Source organism: Camarhynchus parvulus, chromosome 8 (assembly GCF_901933205.1).
Source record: "Camarhynchus parvulus chromosome 8, STF_HiC, whole genome shotgun sequence".
Taxonomy (NCBI): Eukaryota; Metazoa; Chordata; class Aves; order Passeriformes; family Thraupidae; genus Camarhynchus; species Camarhynchus parvulus.
The window spans coordinates 15,357,455-15,380,617 of record NC_044578.1 but is presented as its reverse complement, the minus strand read 5'-3'; the positions used below and the strand labels follow the sequence as shown (position 1 = coordinate 15,380,617).

General features: G+C 36.9%; 1 protein-coding gene across 2 annotated transcripts in view; it reads right to left on the bottom strand.

Moving 5' to 3' along the window:
- PKN2 (protein kinase N2) overlaps positions 1-23,163 on the bottom strand; it is a 56,731-nt gene that overhangs the window by 4,834 nt on the left and 28,734 nt on the right. For both annotated transcript variants that reach the window (XM_030953896.1, XM_030953897.1), the window contains exons 3-20: positions 19,469-19,620; positions 15,172-15,289; positions 13,440-13,585; positions 13,134-13,347; positions 10,151-10,336; positions 9,754-9,863; positions 7,723-7,866; positions 7,509-7,584; positions 7,011-7,185; positions 6,634-6,763; positions 6,046-6,182; positions 5,878-5,953; positions 5,704-5,795; positions 4,542-4,718; positions 3,900-3,962; positions 3,727-3,803; positions 2,214-2,356; positions 943-1,050 (exon numbers count right to left, since the gene is read on the bottom strand). In XM_030953896.1, the coding sequence (XP_030809756.1) occupies positions 943-1,050; positions 2,214-2,356; positions 3,727-3,803; positions 3,900-3,962; positions 4,542-4,718; positions 5,704-5,795; positions 5,878-5,953; positions 6,046-6,182; positions 6,634-6,763; positions 7,011-7,185; positions 7,509-7,584; positions 7,723-7,866; positions 9,754-9,863; positions 10,151-10,336; positions 13,134-13,347; positions 13,440-13,585; positions 15,172-15,289; positions 19,469-19,620 (2,324 nt within the window). The remainder of the gene's footprint in view (positions 1-942; positions 1,051-2,213; positions 2,357-3,726; positions 3,804-3,899; positions 3,963-4,541; positions 4,719-5,703; positions 5,796-5,877; positions 5,954-6,045; positions 6,183-6,633; positions 6,764-7,010; positions 7,186-7,508; positions 7,585-7,722; positions 7,867-9,753; positions 9,864-10,150; positions 10,337-13,133; positions 13,348-13,439; positions 13,586-15,171; positions 15,290-19,468; positions 19,621-23,163) is intronic.

Sequence of the window (23,163 nt, the reverse complement as noted above, 5' to 3'; positions counted from 1 at the left end):
TAGTATATTGTGAATGAAATTCTGTGATGGAAAGAGCATGCAGAGAGCTCCAACTAGTAAACTGCCAGTAAGAAGTTCCTAGTACATGTATTGTGGGTGCAGTGTAGCAGCACCGTGTGGCTTGTGGATATTGGCATGAATTTTCACAGCAAAAATACCTTCCCCAGGTACTGCCTTAAATCTGTATTCTGTGTTCTTTCTCTAGGCAAACACTCTCTCCCTGGGACTAAGCAAGTGTTTTAAGTTACTGAATATTGATGCTATTACTTAGATAGTTTTGTCACAGTAGTTACTGTGCTACAGCACAGTGCTGAATTGGATGCTAAACTGGTACTCAGCATCAGGCATTCATGTGGAGAGGCTGATTCCAAAGGCTTTGGAACCACCTCCAATACTGCCTTTCTATCAGTTGTGATAAGGTGCTAACTTAGGTTCAGCTGCCTTCTTTTGATAAGCAGATGCATCTCATTAAGGAATAGCACTAACAACAACCATAACCAAAATCAGCTGTTCCTTGCCAAGAATGGGACTGCAGCTGCCACGTGTACAGTGTTCCCTGCCCCAGCTGGAATGAAACCAAAAAGATTTAGAAGTCTTTGAATTAAAATATTCATGTGACAATGCTAATCCACCAAATAGGTCAATGCAGCAGTGTTTGGCTAGGAAAAGAGCTGAACCACTCTAGTTAGGTAAAACTAGGAAACTTAGTTCAGAGAGAAAATGGAGCCTTAAGTGTTTCACACTTTCAAAAGAAAAACTTGCTCCTAATAATGTGGAATGGCATAGACTATTTTCATTTAAGGTGACAGGCAGAGCATAAATGAAGCAATTGTCAAAAAAACCACGAAGTGCAGGTTCCTAATCTATTTTGTTCCTCACAAAAGTAATTGTTGGAAACAGGACAAGAGGGACATACTGTAATAATTAGTAAAATGTTCTTACCCGTCTCATTATTGAGATGGCTTCTGTAGACAGAAATCGTGGATATCTTACTTCATCATTTACAATGCTGTCAAACACCTCTTCCTCATCATCTCCAGGGAAGGGAGACTATAATGAAAGCAAAAAAACCCCCACTATAAACAGGCTTAAAATCACAATTGAAAACAACATAAGCTTAGCTGAATATTTGGAATTAGACACCCTGAAATGAAGTCTTCCTTCCCAGAAACAGATACATGACTGTGCTTTTAGATGTAGAAACACCTAAAACTGGGATCTTCTTTGAACTCAGGGTGGGTGTACATGGAAATTATCTATCAGCTCTTCTTTGGGGTAGCTACCATTCACAAATAGCATGGGCATGACGAATTTGTTTTAGTAAAATCTTAGCATGTTGCAGCTCAAGTGTTTTCAAACTGTTTTGAAGTGGCCTGACAGATGTAGGTGATACCGTACAAGCTTTTTGTCCTTTTTTACCTGAAAGGAAGTGAAAGTAATTTGAATGACCATCTTTTTTTGAAAAAGAACAAAATTATGAGTTTTCAGCATGTGCGCTATCACTGTGCCCCTGGGAGATACTGTTACAAAATGGACCAGAAGATAGAGCAGTATATGCAATGGCAAATAAACTTCTCAACAGTGATTTATTTATACCAGCTCATTTACATGGAACTGAGGCTTTATATTTTAGTGTGTTTGGCATAATCTTTCATTGCTATCCAGTTTTATGTGTTGAAGTTCACTTTCATTCACGCTAGAAGAGTTAAGAAGTTTATTTTTTCCCAAAAGCATTTGAAAGCAGAAGACCGATATTGCTGTGCACATCTAGATTTGGTAACAGATGTGTCCTGGAAACCTAGCTCCCCCAAACTGTATGTACAGATGTACTGTACTCTTAGAGACACTACCATTACTGGAATTTAATTTAGGACATAATGATGTAATTAAAAATAGAGTAAAGCAAAAATCTGTTACAACATGTTGGCTTCTACAATTGCTGAAAATTCAAGCTCCAGACATGACTTGCCAACTTCTCCAGTGTTACAGCAGCCAATATCAGGTGAGTAGCTGCTCAGTATTTCACACTTCTTTTTCTTGATGACTCACATTAAGATGCTCACTGTAAAGCTGGGTATGCCTATGCATGCTGTATGATGAATACCGATACTGTGGCAGGTAGGGTATATGAAATGTTAACAGGCTGGTATCTTGAGGTTTGTAACCTTTGAAGATTGCTTTTTATGACTCCACTGTACCTTACTAGAACTTACCTCACCCACCAGCATCTCATAGATAAGAACACCAAGACCCCACCAGTCTACAGCTCTTGTATAGGAGGTTTCTGTCAGCACCTCTGGAGCCAGAAATTCCGGTGTGCCACAGAATGTGCTTGTTCTGTCTCCAAATCCCATTCCTGAAAGTTACAGATAATGAAAAGCAAGCAGTATTTTCTGCCATTCCACAACCTGTTCCTCCAAGCAGAACCTCTCTACAGAGCAACTTCAACTGATACTGTAGATCCAAGGCCTGTGACCTGAAGGCTCAGGCCAATGAGATAAAACATTCCCTCCGTCTTCCTCCCCATGCCTGTTTCACATGTGCTTCCATTCAAGTTTTCTATCCCTCGCTATATGCAATGAGCCAGATTAAGGTTCCAGTTACACCTCTGTTACCCAGTTATCTTTGTTTGGAAAGATACAATCTTATGCTCCGTTTCTACCAGTTAGCACAAGAAAATGCAGTACACACTAGTTGAGCCAAACGTGCCCCTCTGGATGCTTGTGCAGTGCAAATTACATATAGTAGAGAAAAATATGGAGTGTAGTGAAAGAACGTGGAGCAAAATAAGCCCTGTGGATTTGCCAGAGGGGCACAGTTTGGGACATCAGCACCACCAGGCCTGATGTAACATGACAAGGGGAGCTGCTACAGAAAACTTGGGAAAACCATTAATTGTAGTAGTCAGTAAAGGAAAGAACTTTTCTTCACATTTTGTTTTGTCATTTACGGAACTTATTTGTAGCTAGTCACAGGACTTGCTCTGGCACTCCTGTCCGAAGACCTACTGAGTTTACCCAATTCCCTCTTAGGCACCTTAAAGGAAAATATATGGAAGACAGGCTAGAAAAACTGAAAAAGGATCTTTGCCCACACAATGGATTTTTAGAAAAACATTGTAATAACTACCTCTATTTGGTATTTGCCAGTAGTGAGCTGCTTGAAAGTAACTTTCTAGGCTTCCCTTCTGGGACAATCTCTCAATTTTAGCTGTAGTATACTTTGCATATCATTTTCCTAAGAATCACACACAGAATCACATTTCCAAATACTCAGAGTTGCAACTGTTTTTGAGCTAAAAAATAGATAGTCCATTTGTAAAAAAAGCAAGAACTCAGGATGGATTATAATGGCACTTGATTTTGTTGTGCGGTGTCAAGATGTTTAGAATGAGGAAACCACCTAATGCTTTTCCTACTCGTAAAATGTGCAGTGTGCCTTGTTAACAAGCAGCTAGGTGATGAAGTAAGAGTCAGAATAGGTGATGCTCACACTGACAATAAATAAATTAAAAGAACAGGGCAATGCTCACATGCTCCTGGTATGTCCCTACTAAGGAACTTCCTATCTCCACATTTGTACAATCAGAGGAGTATTTTTTTTTCCTTCAAATGACACATGGTAAATAGATCCTATGCACATCTGGTAGTCCAAAACTCTCAAGGAACAGTCAAGAATAGGACAGACTATGGAATTCTCCTAGAAAGAAAACTTAAGGGCTATTACCTTCTTTGCAAAGACCAAAGTCAGCAATTTTCACAAAGCCTTCTGTGTCCAGCAATAAGTTATCCAACTTCAAATCTCTAAATGAACATTTGAGAACAAAGTTGCATCACTGATGTGTTTCTTTAGTACTGTTCAGAACAGCTGAAATTGATCTGCTGGAAATGACTACTTACCTGTACACTATTTTGTGCTCATGTAAATACTGAAGTCCAAGAACCACACACGCAGCATAAAATCTGTTGAAAAAGTTAAAGTTAAAATTTCAATGGAATTTTGTCTTGCTTTTCAGAATGTGAAGTCCATTATTATTGATTTTTTATGAACCATCCTTTGAAGATTACCAATTGGTTTTTTGGGTACAGATTAGTTTTACAAGGCCAGAGTTTTAAAGCCAGATGGCAAGAACACTTAAACTTGCAGCTTTCAAACTGTGGCATGTTTGCTTGGGCTGGAGGATAAATTTTCTGTAGTGTTCACTGCTATAGCATTGAGTTTTCTAAATCGGCTTATTCTTTCCTTTTTTAGCTTTGTCTACTATTTTAACTCTTCATTCACATTTTGAATGTGATCCTAAAAAAAGTATTATAAAAACCAAATACTTGCGTATAGATTTTCAGTGTAGAATTCAGTGTAGATTCAGGCACATTAAACCTGCATGTCATCTTCTAACAACAAAATCAGTTAGAATCTCCAACCCTTAAGCAGCATTTACTGAAGTGGCATAATGTGGTGGCATGTGGTGATAAAGCCCTTAGTTCTTATCCACTGAGCAAAGCGCCCTTCCCTTAATGCCACAGGAAGGGAGGGATACTCACACTGCTCTGGGCTCAGAGAAGACATCAGTGTGAATGTGCATCATCAGGTCCCCACCAGCAGCATATTCCATTACAAAGCACACGTGATCTTTGGTTTGGAAACAAGCAAAAAGGTTCACCAAGAAGGGATGTCTTACACTATTCACAGTTTCAAATATTCGCTTTTCACACATCAAGCTGCAAACAAAATCAGGAATAAAGCTCAGTGCTGAACAACAGTTTTTCAATTCTCAGAAATTATTGGTATTTTATACTTTATGGTTTTTGCTCTATTCCTTAGGATAAGAACTTTTTTTGTTTTGTTCAACAGAGAGATTTTAATATCAGGATTTAAGGAATTTATATTTAGCTTTCCCAATGAAAAGAGGAAACCTAGCAGTCCATGAAAATCATGCTGACAATTTTCCTTCCAAATACTTGGATTGCATTAACTATGCACTGCTATCATGTGACATTCATTTCAATCCATTTTTATTTTAATCATTTACAAGATGTAAAGTGGAAATCCAGTGACAGTATTACAGATATCTATCTATAGTATTTCCTGGTTATTTCTCCTTAAACCAGTTGTTTAAGTTGTAGGTTTTTGTTAATAGAGCTATCCTTCTTCCTGCAAGTGAACACAGTCACTCTTAAGCAACTGTAAAAACACCTTCTTGCACTAAAACCAAACAATTTTGTAATGGCTCTTTCACATCCAAGCAAATAAAAAGCCCAGAAAAAGCAGAATCTGAGTTTTGGGTCAAAAAGATGAAAAACACCCAACAGTACACAAAAGGAAAATATGATGGACAGAGCATGCCGGTATGTTAGAGGTTCAGAAATAGCAACACAGGTTCTGCCAGTAAAGCAAACAGTCACTGTTACCCCAAATGTGATGGAAGTAATTGGAAGTAATTAGATTAAATACTTGCAAGAGTACCTGAAAATCAAAAACAGGATCAGCTTAAGTCAGAGCTGTAGTTCAGGCATAAGAAGGGCACTAAAACAAACCAGGGGTTACTCTGCTCCCTGCTTGCCCCAGAAGAAGAATACACATCTACAGCAGCCAGCTATGCAGGGAGATGACAACTGACTGTGCTCTTCCACTCAATTCAGCAGCTCCCTGGCAGAGCACACAACTGGTTTATGGAATCCACATGTTTATATTGTACAAACTGACCTGTCCACTTCATCACGAGCCACAATATCTCCTTTCTTTAAGGCTTTAATAGCAAACATCTCGTTTGTGTTTTTGTATTCTGCCAACAACACCTAAAACAGAGGAGATAACTTTAAGAGCTATATCTACATTTTGATAAAGCCTTGACACTTGAAACAACCTTTTGACATTTACCTTTCCAAAATGTCCTCTGCCCAGTACAGCGCAGCATCTGAAATCCTTCAGACTAAACTGGAATCTTTGTTGTGATCTATGTAAATAAAAATTGGTCACAAAGTTTCTAGTTTGTTAGCTTTAAGAAATATTATTCAGATCAAAACAGGAAAACCACTGCTTTTTTACCTTCTATCTTCAGACTCTCTGGTGTTGGTGTATTTCATGTCTGAATGGGGAACATCAGACTCACAGATTATTTCAGGCTGGAGTTTTGGAACAATACTATTTCTGCCATTTTCAAAATCAAAAGTTGCTACTTCATCCTGTGAAGAACAAGAAACCTGAAAATTTAAAACTGATTGTGAAGGCAAATGAATGTAGAAATTTTACTAAAAGCACATGAAATTCTTAATACACCCATTGCCTATGCTAAAATGACAAATTTCCAGATGATACAGCTAAGTAAGAATTTAGCAGACTGATGAAACCTACTGCTGCAGTAATTTTGCTCTCTCTTAATAAAACCATTTTATCCTGAATACTGTAATAGTTTTGGAGCTCTGGCTTTTTTCTGTGGTGGAACATGGAGTGTGAAACACACGAACCACAGAAGCAGTCTGCCACCAAGAGCAATCGGAGCATTCTACTGACACAATTCTGTGTGTGGAAGTTAAGAGAGCATGTGCTGATTTATAAAGGCAGAAATCCATCATAAAGATGCCATACTACAACCATGTTAAACTGTATAACCCAAGATTCTTAAAAATTACTTGCCTGAGAAGGCACATCAGGAGCCTTTATCTCAGAGGAAGATTCACATATTTCCGCAAGGGAAGATGCACGGGGTGGAGCAGGTGGAGGCTCAGGCTCAAGTTCAAAGTCCAATTTGGCTACAGGAGAGTCACTGGCAAGAAAATAAATAACTCCTCAGTAGTAAAGACTATTTTAACACTTGTAGATTTCTCCTAAACCAAACATTGTGTGTCTGGATCTAGCTACACTACAGAATAGTTCTCCAAAACAAAAAGAAGGAAAGGTGTGCAGCCTTTCAGGATAACCAGACTGTGCATACATTCTGTACACGAGGGCAGAAGCCTCTCAGTGCTCCCTCCTGCACTCAGGGGTACTGCAGAGCTGCAGAGGTGACCTACCCGGCTGGCAGGGTCAGTTCAGCGAGCTGGGCATCCACCACTTGTCCTGTGGCAGGCACTGCTGCTTGGGGGCTGAAGGTGCCAGAGTGATTCACTGTAGGAATAGCTCTTCTCACCAGCCTTCCCCAAGTGGCAATATTAATATTCATCTGAGGAGCTCGGAGAAATGTTTTGCCTATAGATATTGTGAAAAAAGAAAACAGAATGCAAGTAATTCCTTTACTCATTACCAAAACCAATAATTAAAAAATCCCGTATTAATTAATTTATAGTTTATGAAAAACAAACAAAATTTGTAATTTTCCTTTGCAATTTCTAATTAATCACAATTAAATGCTAATGCATAATAAGGAATTCGAATACAAAAGATTTCTAAATGCAATGCCAAATCCTTCATTATCAACAGTATTATTTGCAGGCAAACATTAGACCTCTGTATAAAAAATTTCATAGATCTACACCAGTTTTAAGCTTTACATGTTTAAATGAAAGAATCACCTTGCTGTTTCGAAAAAATTTTCTTCTGCCTCTGGAGTTTTGGTCTTCTTTCAATAACCGGATTAAAAAACGTAACCTGCAGTTCAAAAAACGTGTGTTATAGTTCAAGTTTCAGAACAAAATGCATTCTTAAAAGTTCAAGGAAAACTCGTTAAACTATTCTGCCATGTAATACTTTTGAGTATGTTCAAGTGCTTCAAAGAAACATTCTTACCTCTGCAAACAGAGTGCCCTGGGGTTCGAGATAGAGACACATGCCATGCCGTTGGTTATCCAGGAAATCTTCCAACCTCAGAAACTTTACTGCACACAAAGATCTCCAGTCACGCCAATAGACTGAGATTTCTAATTCACGTGACTATGACAGGAAACACAGACACAGGAAATCACTTATTAGTAATTGTTCTGCAAGAGTTACCACGGTACAATTTTAAGATCAAGGAACTCAAGGATCAAGATGCAGAGCTGTTATTTTAAAAGGCTGTCAGGGCTAACCAGTCAGACTGAAGCTCTGATGATCACAGCATTTCACCTCAGTTCAGATGAGATCTCCAGTGTACAAATAAAAGCACAGATGTAAAATTTTCCCTGAGAGTAGAAGCAGAGAGCCACAGTAAACAGACTTTTTGGGTCAGTTGTTCAAGATGTTTTAGCTCAAGCTCTGACAACAAAGCTTAACTTATGCTTAGAAACCTCAATTTTGGTAGTTTCTGTATTTTTTAAAAGTACCAACTTCATTTGATGCCTGCAAACATTTTCGTACCTGGATATCCATGATGATGCAAAACCTTATAGACTATCTCTAGAAATGTATACACCTTTTGTAATATGGTTGTAAAGAGGGGCCAAAAACTTTAAACTACCAGGAACTACTGCTCTATCTTGCTGATGTGATTTACATAGAGTGTCATATATGTGTGTTACAAAAACCTGTCCCAAAAGAAGAATCCTGCAATACACATGAATCCTGCAATGTAACCGCACCATCGCATGTTACTAATTCAATTCCATCATGATACATCATTTTACTGTCTACCATAGCTATGATAGGTTTTAAAAGAGGTAAAAGTCAAGAAGCACCAGATTAAAGAGTAACGGGGCTTGGATTGTGCATTTCAAGCACAGAAGGATTCACAGAATATTCTGAGTTGGAAGGGACCTGCATGGATCATCAAGTCCAGCTCTTAAGTGAATGACCCATACGGGGATTGAACCAACACCTTGGTGTCACTGGCACCAAGCTCTGACCTTCTGAGCCCGTCTCAGGATATGTGGCCAGGAACAGCAGAAGCAAAGTCCTTTTCTGGCACCAAAACCTGAGTTCTTAAATAGAGCCCACAACACATATGAGGCTGGCAGGAGCAGCTACTATGCTGAGTAGTTCAAGTCTTAATCTGAAAATAATTGAGGCTTCAGGGCTCCACAGCTGCTTGGTTGTTTTTTTTTTTTCTGCACTACTCCTGACTGTAACCTGAATTTCTCTACTTGCAAGTCTAAAATTGCTTCCTTCCTAGATGGAGGGAATCTGGACTGGGGCTTGGTGGGGAAAAAGCAAAAAACCAGGAAAGTGGCTGTTATTTTTTCTCATGTGAGAAGCATGTATTGGAGTAAATGTGTACTGGAGGTAATTTAAGCTCCTAAAATATAGTTTAATTTACAGAAAAAAAATAAGACTTATACCTTAAAATACTAGGACTATCAGGTATCTAAAAAAATACTTGGTTAAATCTATATAACATAAATTCTACATCAAAAGTAGCAACTCAATACTTGTGCCCTCTAAGTAACATTTAAAGTTATAAGAATGAACAAGTAATGAATTTATTATTCCTGAAGAACTGACCAGCTTTACATGAGAACACTTCTATAAAAACACTAAAAATTCTATGATTAGTTTTACCAAAACATCCAAACTGATCTGATATCACACTTTACTGATAAATAATTAAAAGCTGATGATCCAAATAAAAAAGTAAGCACAATCTCTCCCATCTCCCATCTTTGAAAACCCACTAAGGGTTAGATCTTGGCAAAAATATTACATCAGTTTGTAAGTCAGAAAAGGTAAGATTTCGAGAATGCTGGCCCAGCACAACAGCTTAAGCCCAGGGAGCTCTTTCTAGTAAAGATGGGAATGCTGCACTTACGGAATTTGAATATAATGACAGCAACAGGGGAAAAAAGCAAGATGAAATTAATACAAGAATCAGGTACAGCTGTTGAGGAAATCGGGCCACATTTTTACCCTGTCTAGTTCCAGTGTAAATTTCTGATCCCATGACTGATTGGAAATCGGTTTCCAGCTAGTTTGACCAACCACAGTGTTATCCAGCTTCAGTACAGCACAGACTTCATCTGTAAGTAAAGTACACAAACTCAGCTTAAATCTTTAAGAGGATTTTCCACAAAAAAAAAAAAAATCTCCAGTAAGTTTCCCTTAGAAATGTAATCTCATATTTAATTGGTTCTTATGGGCATAATAGTGTGGTTGTGCTTTTGTTAACAGCTTAACAAGTAAAGAAATATTTAAAGTTTAAAGCTTTGAATCAATTTAATATTTTAAATTACAGACCATATCATGCCCATGAAAATTTAAATAAAAGATAATGCATAAAAATAAGAGAAGTAAGGGTATACTGAACTGGACAAGTCATCAGTTTTCAGAAGGTTTCTACCACTCCCACTTTTACTTTTACTGGGTCTGCTTATGAAAGATGATCTGGCTTCATTTGGACTCCAACCAGGTAATGTAATTGATGTGGCTTTTGATCGACCAGGGACATTTTCCAATATATCTTGGCAGCCCATGAGCCTCACTTCCAGGGTACCTAGAAGAAGATGGACAATGATTTATGAAAGTTTTCTGCTCTTAAGTAAGCCAAGTGAATGACTAATGACTGATTGATGGCAATAGCTCACATTCTGACTCCCACAGGGTATAACAGAAAGATCAGATGAAATCAAAAGACAAATCCAGGACACACATATATATTGAAAATAAAAGCATTAAAAGTCAACTATGTGGGACTCAACCTTCTAGAAAAGAGCAACAGTTCACCAAGATAACACAAAATATGTTTTTGTTGTGTTCCAGAAGTCTTTTTGTTTTCTTCACTTGGGAACCTAACTGAGTTGGGTTCAAATTGTAAACAACATCATTTTTTAAGACTGACAAATTTCAAGCTTCTTATTAAAGCAATGAATCTTGCAGCTGGAGCAATAACAATTTTAATGAGTTTTATATAACTAGTTAATACTGGATAAAATTAACAAACTATTGAGACTACAGATTTGTGTAAAAAATCACACACCAGAAATCACATCTGCCTGGTGCATGCTAAAGTCAAATTTGTATCAGTATGTAATTTAAAATCATTCAATTGTTCCAACTTGACTGAATTTGGATTTATAAAAGCTGAGACAAGAAGCTACTCTTCAACAAGCTATTCTTCCAAATCTTCTGCATCTTTAACCAAATGAGGTATAAAGGCTGCTGCTGTTCAAATTGAAGAGTTCCCTCCAGCAGCACAAAAACATCTGAATACCACAGATGGTTACAAGAATGGTAGGTTTCATCCTGTACAAGATAACATCTATGAAACTGTGACAGCACTGACTGACAAAATCAACTACTAGAAGTGGTGAAATTAGCCAGTTCATAATCAGTGTCAGTTAGAAATGCAGCTCTGAAATGCAGCCTTCTTTTGACAGCAAATGTACTTAACTATGACACTTAAAAAGTACTCTTTTGTAACAGAAACTTAAGTCAGACTTAACCTAAAAATGATCTGCCAACATCATAGCCCACAGAACAGACAGCAAGAAACCAGTCTAAGAAGAAATCCCAACCTGTAGGAAGCTAACAGCCGTAAGTGACAGCTAAGCATTAGGCTATGAAGACAAAGAGATGCTATTGGCTTCCGAAACAGGTTAAAAGGTAAAAGAATACTCCATTCCCAAACTCTGTTTAGAAAAAAAAAAGATATTAATAAGCAGAAAAGCTATACTCTTGTATAAGGAATGGATGCAAATCAGAAAGTCATGTTGATGCACTTAAAGATGTATGACAGTAGCATTGCTCTATTTCTCACAAAGCATTAGAGGCAAAACACAGAGACACTCTTCATTTAAATCCAGCTCAATACAAAAGCTCTTTGTGTAGGCAATATGAAAGTGAAACTATTAAGAACTTCACAAGCATGTAGCTTTGTCAATTTCTATTAAAAAATTTCATATGTATCAGTAGATCATGTTTAAAGAGAAATTATAGTCACTATAAAGTATCTGGCTCTTCATTATGTGTAACAGGAAACAGAAAAAAAAAGCAAGTTGTTTTAAACCCAAGGCATGATACTTCCTGCCTACAGTCACCGATCATTTGAGTTTTCATTTGATGAAAGAAGTTCTTATTACCACACAACTTTACAAGGACTCTCAGCTAAGAGACTCTCAGCAAGTTTCTCTCTTGCTTCACAATGCAAGAGAAATAGACTTGCTCCATATTATTATTATTATTATTATTATTATTATTATTATTATTATTATTATAGCTTAGCAGAAAAGTTCCTCTTTTTGTTTCAAAATATAACCCCACAATACTTCAAAATTAAATTCTGTTTCATTTCTACATGTATATCCTGAGTAACATTTGAATGACAGATAATTTTTTTTCTTATAAACTTACTCTATTAATAATAGGCTTAATAGTTACATGCAAAATGTGGTAGGAAGCAAAACATAAAAGTCATACCTATCTGTCCTAGGAATTCTAGACCACTGGCTAAAAAAATTTAGAACAGCAACACACCCCCAAGTAGTCAGAAGCATGTTTTTCTTTAAAAATGCTGTGAGGCAAATGTTCAAGACATTTGTTAAAGTAGCGTTCTTTTGTTGAAACCTTACTTTCAATGAAGGACAATTCCAGGTGAACCCAAACTATGAGATTGTTCCTAATTCACATTTATATATAAATGTGGTTCCTCACAGTAGGCCAAGTCTCTTTAAAAAAAAATCGCCCACCCCAATCTTATTTGCAAGGAAAAGAGTCAGCACCAACAGAGTCTCCCATGGTTTCATCTATGTTTGTTAGGACCTCCTTCTTTGGATTACAAATATAATGCATGATTTGGTAGTATAAATCTCACCTTCCAGAAATCCATTGAGGTCCAGTGGTAAAATAGGAACTGGGAGAAAAGCTGGGTGCCTATCTCCAGCTCTGTCACCTACTTGTTGTATGATCAGGGCAACTCACTAAACCCTTCTGCAACTTAGTTTCCCTATCTGTAAAATGGGTATAATGATACTTATATACCTTGATGATAAGTACATGATAATTTCAAGATTAAAGGCATTTGGTAAATGCTAGCAATATCATTCCATAGGGAGCTATTTAATGCCAGAGAATCATATTTTCAATAACATTATAAAAAGGTAAACATATAAATCAAAGAAACTTATCTGCATTTTTTGCAGTGTATAGACACTGGGAAACTCTAAATGCCTTTGTCTAAGAAAAGAACAACAATTACATATGTCCAGTAAGAAATATAGTTGGCATTAAAGGCTTGTTTTAAATCATTAATTAAGATCAAAAAAGGAAAACCAAGAAAGCTCTTTAAATCATACCTGTTAAAGCTGCTGGTTTGGACAGTGTACTGTACTGGTTTTGAGTAGATATTACACTCTGACGAGGACTTAATGTGGGTGAGGATACTAATGAAAGCTCTTCTATAATAATACTGCTTTTGGGATGGTTTTTAGGAAGTTCATTCAATCTCTGTTCCAGTGAATACTTCAAGAGGTCCAGCTTCTGGCTTGATTCATTAAATCTTGCTTGTGCCTTTGTAAACAAAAAGGATTTGAAATAGTTGATTTTTTTTTTCCTTAAAGAACCTTTAAAACAAAGTATCAGAAATTGTAATGACAAATTACTTCTGAAAGTGCCTTTCTGTCGGTAACTTTCCCAGATCCAAGTAATTTCATCACATTTTTTGCACCTTCTGCTACAGCGTACTCTATCCTAAAATGATGCCGTAATTCTTCCATTCGGAGTTCAAGAGGGCTTATCACAGGTTTTGCTGCAAAGAGATACAAACAAACAACCTTCATGAAGATAACAACCAGGTTTAATTTCGTTAGTATCAACCCCTCCTCCATATAAACAGAGGGGAGAAGAAAAAGGAAAAAACCAGGAGAGATACATATTTGGTAGTCCAAAGAGAAACTTGAAGTATGTTATAAAAGTAAAAAGTGATATTTTAAACATCTACATTTGAATCAAGAAATAATTGATCAGGGCCTCAATTCAATAGCATCTCCTACTTCCTGAAGAGCTATAAATGCTAGAAGATGAGAAAAAAAGAAAATGTCTTCAGGGGAGTTGAAGGACAAAACTGAAATATCCCCAATATTCAAGTGGCAAGGAAGTTTTGGGACTTCAACACTTCTGAACTACACCATGAGCATTTATCTTTTATACTGCTCTGTAGCCATGTAGATCCCTGATCAGTTTCTGATAATCCCCCTGGCTCACTTGAAATCCCATGGAATCTGGCTTCTGCCAGCACAGAGAAATGTGAGAGATTCCATACACTGCGTTTGCCAAATGGCCTGGGTTAACCATTCTAATGTCCACATCTCAGAGTGCTTAAATATCCTAACCAGAACACTTCCTGAATACATGCCTTTCTGCTTAAAGCACTAAGAGTAGTAGGAAGACAAAAATGCATTTGAAAGCCCTTTCTAGCATGAATTTCTTTTCCTTTTAAACAAATTATATACATAATCTATGTGCTAAAATGGGGTTAAAAAGTGATGTGCAAAAACAAACACAGAAACCAAACACCTCACACACCACAAAACAAAACATGAACACACATTTTTCATTACCTAGGATATATACAGGCCCTGACTACAAGCATTGTCACACAATGTCAATATTCAGAAATGCACACAAATAAAGTTCAAGACTTAGAGATATACCCATATGCCTGTAAGTTTCTAGTACACTCATGCTATTAGAGATTAAGAGTAATTTTTTTATTATTATTTGAAGATTTTCAATGAAATGCAAGTTTAAAAATAATTCTGAAATGCAGCATGAGTATTTTCAAGCCAGGTCATTTAAATAACACTTTTTTTTGTTGCTTTAAAGGTAATTGTTTAGCACTCAATCTAGCCTAAATACCTATAAAACCAGGAAAAATTCTCCTCCATCTGTCCTACCACTAGAAATAATAAGGTCAGTCTATTAAAGTATGTATGACAAGCAGGCTTTGTACTGGCATCAGATTTTTTTTTTAGCATCATAATATAAAGATTATCTGCTATAAAAAAATCACTAATTATTAAGACAAAAGAAAGCATGCATGAAATGAGAAGGTAGACCACAAAGCAAAAATGGACAGCATGAAGTATAGAAAAGATGATAAACAGAGATGGTATTTCTCTTCATTATGATGAAGGTATTTTCCTCCACATTCCTTCAGATGTTTTTGACACACCAAGACACACGAAGTTTTGCCTAGTCTCTGATTATTTTTGGTTCATGCAAGCTGTATCAAATGTTCCTAACAGAAATTTATGGCAAGTCTGTGTGCATATGGGTATATATCTATATGACATTCTGACATTAATGATTCATATTTCCTTTCTACACCATCACCATTATCAAAAGCCAATTCATTGGTCTGGACTGCCTGAAGAATCTGCATCCTTATAACTTCTATTTTTGTCTTGCTGTCCTGAAGCATCTGCTGAGCTGTGGCAAGAAGTTTTCGATCCTATTAAAACAAACAGACAAGTTGAAATCAGAAACGTCTTCATGGAACAAGACACATTGAAAGTTTCAAACCACACATACTTAGGAACAAGAATTAAATCTATGCATTTCATTTAGTATAGCATTAGGCAAACTAACCACATAAAGATATTAGTGAAAATTAAGTTAGGACAGAGGCATTGGTTGATTAAAGACTGTAAGCCACTCCCGGGGAAACTGTATGTCTTTCAAGGTGAGTGAAGGAGGCATGATCTAGAAACATTACATGAATAGATTAATATTTTGTAATCTGATACTAAAGAAAGGAGAAGACATTAAGTGCAAAATACCTCCAAAACTATGTAGAATGTCTCCAATTTACTTTGATTATGGTAAAAAGTCTTGTAATAGACAAATTTGCTAAACTAAGCCCATATAAAAGTAATTGTACTATTTAACCTGAGTTGATTTTCAATACTGAAATTAGAAATATGATGTTGCTTACACAGCACATTAAGTCTGCAGTACATTTTTCTGAACAAATGAAAGCTGAAAATTTTTTGCATTAATAAATATGTAACAAACAAGGGCTACTTCATTAGCTATTTCATCAGCAATCTAAGTACAGTACAGCACTTTTTAATCTAAATAAACTAAGATAATCAAGCTTCATTTTCAACAGCAGTATCACAAGAAGCTGTTTAGAAGAGAACATTTCTAAAGATGAACTTTCATAAACTTCCATGGCTCCACGTGGCTCTGTCTCTATGTTCTGGCAATTACCAGACAGCTTAAAGGTGATCTGACTTGCAGTACGAACAAGAACAAAAACAAGGTATAAGAAAATTTAAGGCAGTGCATTTGTCCTGTCCATGCAGTACCAATCAATCACAGTAATTAACAGCAGTCAGGGCAGATGTGTACCACCCTTACAACCCAAAGGGTATTTTGGTTAGCTCATTTTGTAGCCACTCTATAACCTCATTAATAAGTTACTTTCCCATGGACATGGTTTATAATTGTATTTTTGATTTTATAATGAAGTTATCAACTACTTAAGAAGTTAAAGAAAGTAAATTCTTCCCTTGCCATAATCAAGAGAAAGACCTGCAGTGAAGCTCAGGTCCCAGAGCTGGAAATACTGGCACCATGAAGCATACTGTAAAAAAGTATGCTGAGAAATTGACCTTCACAGAGTTCCTCTATGACCTCTCCCCTTGACTTACTACTCACTCAGATATTTTAATGCTGCCCTTTGTTCTGCAGAATCTACACATAAAAATCTACACATAAAAAGACTTTGGTTTTGTGGAAAGATTTTGTGCCCCCTCTGCATAGCATAGTTTCACAACACTCAATTTTAAGTTTTAGTATTAATCAACATTACAGCAAGATACCACAGATTTAATATTTTAAGATCCATATTACTTATCCAATTAATGATCACACTGACTTTCCTAAATCAATACTTTCTCGCATACAGATGTGAAATTTTGGAATAATCACTGACTCAGTATAGGATTTAAGTAACAGATTACAAGTCACTCTAAAATCCTGTATTAAACCTTATCCATGCATCATTCTGATGTATAAATATGCTGGAAGTGTTTCTTTGTCTGTATCTTCACTTTTATCTTATTTTTGATCTTGCTGCTCTTGATTATCCCTCATAGTCTCTTACTGGAATGGATTTGCTTGCTCAGGAGCAGCATTAGCCCTTCAGTGTGTAGAGCAGAGGCAATCCAGTGTTACATTGATATCCTTAGGTTTTAAAGAGACAGAAGATCACATCTTCCGAATCAAAATGTATGTGTAATGCTCAGCAGCTCTCTTAGTGTTGGAGGCTGAATACAAAGTGTTTCGATGCATCTTCTGAGTACAGTAGAACTGACAGTGCCTGTAAAACTGATCTGCAAAGCTGTCATGGGATCTCAGAGAACCTACGCACATCCAAGGAAAGATGATCGTTATCTCAGAAATGTTCAAGTCCAAATAGGTTGAGCTGAATGTTACTGAAGCAAGTAAAGTACAAAGGGAAAAGCTTCCCATGAGATGATGGGTTTATTAACAGACTGCTTTTTCATTTTTAGAAAACAGATTATAACCTCCCTCCATTAAATTTAGGTCTCAAAATAATACAACAGATTTGAAATTAGATCATATAGTACACTTGCAGAAAGGTCACAAATGAGTTTAATATGTTTAAAGATGGTCCTATGACTACTTTTTAAAGAACTACTGGATTACTGGGATTGGATTCAAACTGGGGATTTTCTGCCCCTTTTGCCCACCCCATCCAGATGGTTGGATTCTTTTAAGCTCTGCTTTTTAAAACATAATCAACATGCTCAAGGCTACAGTTCAAACTTGCCAAATAACTCACTACGGAGCAGAAAAAAAAATAAAAGAGAGAATGAATACCCACCATTTCCATCCTGTTTGCTGAAGTGGCTGGCAATGCTTTTGTGCTTTGCAGCTTGCTCTCTCCAGCCCAGTTACTATATACTCCCAATGTGGTAGGCTCATTTAAGCATTTACCAATCACAAATACAAGATTCAATCAGAGATTTTAATTACATACCTCAATCTAAAGCAAACCAGAATTTATCTTCTCTACCTAGTCTGATCAAAGCCTGCTAACAATGTCTAATATTACAGCTTGAGTGTTTAGTTAAGTTTTTCAGCCTGTTATAAGGTTACTTACCAAGGGTTTATTAGAAACCTAATTCGTGTATGTCTTTTGATCCATTTGGGTCAGCTAATTATTAGTTTTAAGTGTACCTGATGTTAAGTACATGGCCCCAGAGAATGTAGACTCCAAGGGTTTCTAGGAGCTGAGGGACTGTGGTGGATGGACAGCATTCCCAGGACGTTAGTCATAATGTGCACTCCAGCTATTTCTTCTATTTGCCCCCAGCTAGTATGTTACAGGTCACTTTAAGATAAGGCTGCCTGGGACAGAAGGAACTTGATGGCACCTCTGGTCCATTGAGTCTAAACTCACTTTCTGTGAGAAAGCAGTGCTCCCTGCTATTTTTTCAAGGTATAAGGAAGTAATACAGTAGAGATGCACAAAGTGATCTACCTCTCCACCAACACCTAGCCCAAATTCAGTCAAAAACATGAAGTTCCTTTCCAGCAATTTCTAGTTAAAATCAGTTCTAAGGGGTAGCAATGTAATTCCCAGATTCCTTCTCTTCTAGCCAAACACTTCCTTTTAGTAAGTTGACTGACCCAGATAGGTGCTGGCTCAGCTAAGATCTTAAAACATTTTGATTCTACTTACTACTGTCTGGACACAAAAACATCTAACCAAGCTACTACACATTATTTGTTAGACCTACTCTTGTGTTTCCCCTTAGTCTGGAAATTAATCTCCTTAATGATTTAATAAAGGTAAAGAACAGTTCATAAGTAATGAATGAAACGTGAAGGGGAATATAAGTAGAGGATCCTTCCCTTCCTTTTTTCTCATTTGAGAACTACGACTGCCTTCCACCTCCTTGGAAAAATTCTGGTGCTATGAAGAGAGAGTGAGTGCAAGTACTTAAAATTCAGATATAATAGTAAGTGTGGCTTTATTTTTAATATCACTTTATTCTATCAGTTGCTACCTCTAATTTACCACACTTCCCTAAAAAGAATTTATTTCAATGTGTATTTTATGTGTATCAATGCAGGTTATGACATCTCTATCAAAATACTACACACATTCTATTGAAGCATTTGGCACAGATCTTTTTACTGCTAACTACAACTAGATGACAAGTTCAGAATATACTTGGCAATACTGCCTTTGTTGTAATTATCATGCACATTACAATGTTAAACTAATGGATCTTTTTTTTTCCGTGGAGCTAGGAAAAACACCAGACACCAGTGAGTCCTACCAAGCTTTGCTGCTAAGTGAATCCCACGTGGTCAAAGATTACTAGATGTACTAAATTTAGTAAGCCGGATTTATTATTTAGGTTGAACTGCATCTGCACAAACTGATAACACAATCACTTACAGTGGGTATCAAACCACAACAAAAAATGGTATAGTAATTTGTAGCAGATTTGATGGAAACTGTTTAACAAAAATATAGCCCAAACTAAAAATACTGAAGCTGCATACTGTTTATACATTGTACAGTCACATTACAGCAATGTGAAAACCCACATTCATTTCATGATCTTTAAGCATTCCAAAGCCTTACCTTTGAAGAGCCATTTGAGTACATCTGTATCATATTTTCTGCTCCCTGTTTTACCTTCAGTTCTATATCCAACTGCTTCTTTAAGGCCATCAATCTGTTGTTTGTAGAAAACCGAGGATCACTATTGGGAGTATCAGGAGTGCTAGGACAATCTGTGAAATAAAGATAAGGTATAAGCATGCAGAAAAAAACCAGGAAGAAAACACCCAAATCATTCCCCCAAAACCCACCTTACACTCTATTCTATGAAGTTACAGATTGAATAGAACTGGAACATCATACTTGAGAATTAAGTGACCCTCCTGCCCAGAGATACTTTGCAACAGGACTGCAAATGCGCCTTACCATGAAAAGCCTCCCGAGCGCCCTGTGACTCCTACTCATGTCCTAATTCACATGAATCACTTCCGGCACTGGGCAAACAGGCAGGTTTGCAGCTAAGCCTATTTTTATTTCATAGGAGATTTAATTCTTCTAGAACGTCTTGAGTCAATTAAAAAATGCAGTTTTCCATTAAGCTTTCTTATACTCCCCATTTTAAATGAAAGTGTTTTAACAACCAACTTGGATAATAGTATTAGATACTAATGAGCACTATCTGAATACAGCTCTTGAGTAGATCCTCATCCATTTTAGTGTGAATCCTGCAGACACTGTTTATGTCAAAATTAAGAATGGATAAAAATAAGCCTTTTTCTTATTCTAAAGCTGAATGTATTCTGCTCTGCAGTCATAAAAGAAATCTGGGATAACTGGATACATAGTCAGATAGGTTACTGAACAACTGACTGATCTATGGGAAGGAGAAAGCTTTTTCAGTTGACAGTATTACTGTGTTTGGGTCTCCCTCTTGTTGGATTTATTTCATGGAATGCAAGTTAGTTTTATCAATTAATTTATAAAGTCAAGCTCCTTAACTTTTCATAACCAGTCTATTGTATAACTTCATATTTCAGCTTCTGCAACATGAACTGTTAGTAAACTGAAAATAAGTGGCCACTGGACTATTTCCAACATATCTGTCCTTATAGCTAACTATCCTCCCTAGCAGTCCCAATGACTTCCAACTTTTTGGTAAAAGAAGACAAATTATTTCCACCATAATAATTTAAGAAAAAAATTATTTCTCCTACCACAACAACTGAGAGAATACGTTCTCTGTGGACAAACGGTTCTGGTTTCCTCGAAGACAGTATTTACTGAATACGAACAGTAGAATCTTTTTTCCAGCTGTAATAATCTTCCTTGTATTAAAACCAGGATGAGAAATTCCGAAATCCTCAATTACCAGAAAACACAGGCAGTGCACTAGTAACTTACAAATTTTTACTTATGAGGTGTCAAGGGGAGATATTTTATCTGCCATTTCATACTTTTTCTGTAAAAGTTTCTGATAACTACTTCTGGAGATTTAACACATTTTGTTTCCAAGTTTGCTGGGTAATTTCCTCCTAAATGGCAATCTTTGCCGAGGCTACATACAGATTTGAAGTAAGGAGTTTTAATTTCCTCTGCTGCTAATTCACTCTTCACTTCAAGCCACTTACAAGTCTCTTACTGCATCCTCACTACTTAAAGGTAGCACAGAAAATACCAGATCTTAAAAAAAAAAAAGTATTACTCCTCAGCTGTTTTGTCATTGATCCTCTCCTCAATGTTTTGGCTTGGTTCCTCTGTGGAAGAGCACTTGAACAGCTTTACCTAAAATCTGTTATTAATAAAATAAAGATTAACAAAATGCTTTCCTATCACTTATGTCTTCAGTTTCAACTAATCCTCACCTAATAATCCATTCAAAACGAGAACAAACATGAACTTGAAAGTCACAGTGTCAGGTCTCCTTGTAAAGTAGATTCATCATATAAATGAATATTTACCAACTTTAGATATATGATGCAAGCCTCTACCACACATCATCCCAGCCCTCTGATAATCCCTGTGAAGGCTGTGGGGCTCCTGAAGTCTGTTTTCACAGCTTTTAAGGATGTACACAAGCAGCCTTCCTTTGCATTAAAACAACACACAAGTTGCAAGTTAAGGACTAATTAGAGATACCATGTTCCAGGCTGCCCAGGCAGCTGTCATTATCTGCCTTTGCATGTCTCTGCTGTGGAGGTGTAACCACACCACTTACCTGGGTCATCTCAAGAGTTGGTCTGTACCTGTGGGCGTAACCTATCCTCTACTACTTAGTTAAAATTGCTGTACTATGTGCTTTGTTAGTAACTAACAGCAAACAAAACTTTTCTGCAATGGGGACTAATTGCTATGAAGAAGTAATTTTTTGCCTTCAGGCATAATGGCTGCTCACTAAACCCCCAAATATGGAACAACATGCTTCTTAACATATTATGTTTTAAAAAAACCAAACAATAGTTTTTCAGAGATGCTTTCCAAGGGACTCCTTCTACCATCCCCCAACCAATCTCCCCATTACTACTCAGTAAGCAGCTCGAGGCAGCTTCTTATAGAATTCAGATTAATTTTTAAATCAGCCAGACAAACCGGTTCTATTGCAGAAAGCATTGACAGCAACACTACAAGCTACATCTGTATTAGCTGTTTCCTTTTCTCTTTGTTCTGAAAGGTTGTAATGACTTTGCATGGCTAGTTATCTCAGATTTATTTATGTAAAGCACTTCACAGAGGTGGTCTTATCTCCTCTGAAAGCATTTAGTTATCTTCATAGTACAAATAAGTAATAAATTCATCCAGGTAATTGCAATCAATGGAATTTATGTATACTCCTAAAGTTATACAAGAGTTAAGTACTAATACCAAATTGATATTTCACTCAAAGTAGGGACTGGGGAACAGAAGAGATTCTCCAGGTTGCCCCACTTGTTGGTTAAGAAGGGCAGTACAAGACTTGCCATTTTGGATACATTCAAATACAGCTTTGCATAGGACAGCAAGGGCTTTGCTGGGGTACAGGTTCGGGCTCCCAGACCCAAATATTGTTCTTACAGTGAGTATAGAGTGAAGCAACAGATGCATTTCAAGTGAACTCAACTTCAAGCAAATAGGCATCTTATTGTGCTCAACAACTATGAATATTGTTGCTTAACACCAGTGAGTTTTGTGCAACTTGTTTGCACACATCCAGGCTGCTGGAAGAGCTACAGTGCTGCTTCCCTAGCACCTAAAATACCCTGTTTTCATAAAAATATACTCACCAGACTTAAAATAAGTTAATAGGGATGATTTTTTATTTAATATTTGGATTACATGAGGACAATGGCAGTTTTCAGTCTGAAATGCTCATATGAACTGTGATCTTTGCTCTTCTGAAAACCGTTTGAGTTTGTACAGTGCTCACCAGCAAAAACTTCTTGCTTCTAAATTGCCTTTTACCCATCACTGCTATCTAAATTATATTTATAAAGAGCAGTTACATAACTCTACTCTTCTGAGACTGCTGCTCATTCCTTTGGGATCTCTTCCCCAGATGCCACATATAGTATACTTCAGTAAGCTCAGTGTGAAATCGAGGATCCCACATAACTTTCTGAATTTGGGTTCCCAGATGGTACTGCAGCATGCTGCTTAAGTACTCAATTAGCAGCAAGTACCCTTTGGTAAATAGTTAATTTTAATCTTATTTGAGGATATTTAATTGCAGTTAGCCGCATCACTGTCATACCCCACAGAAATACCTGCAATGCATTTAGGCATTGCTGAAGGGAGGAAGAAAG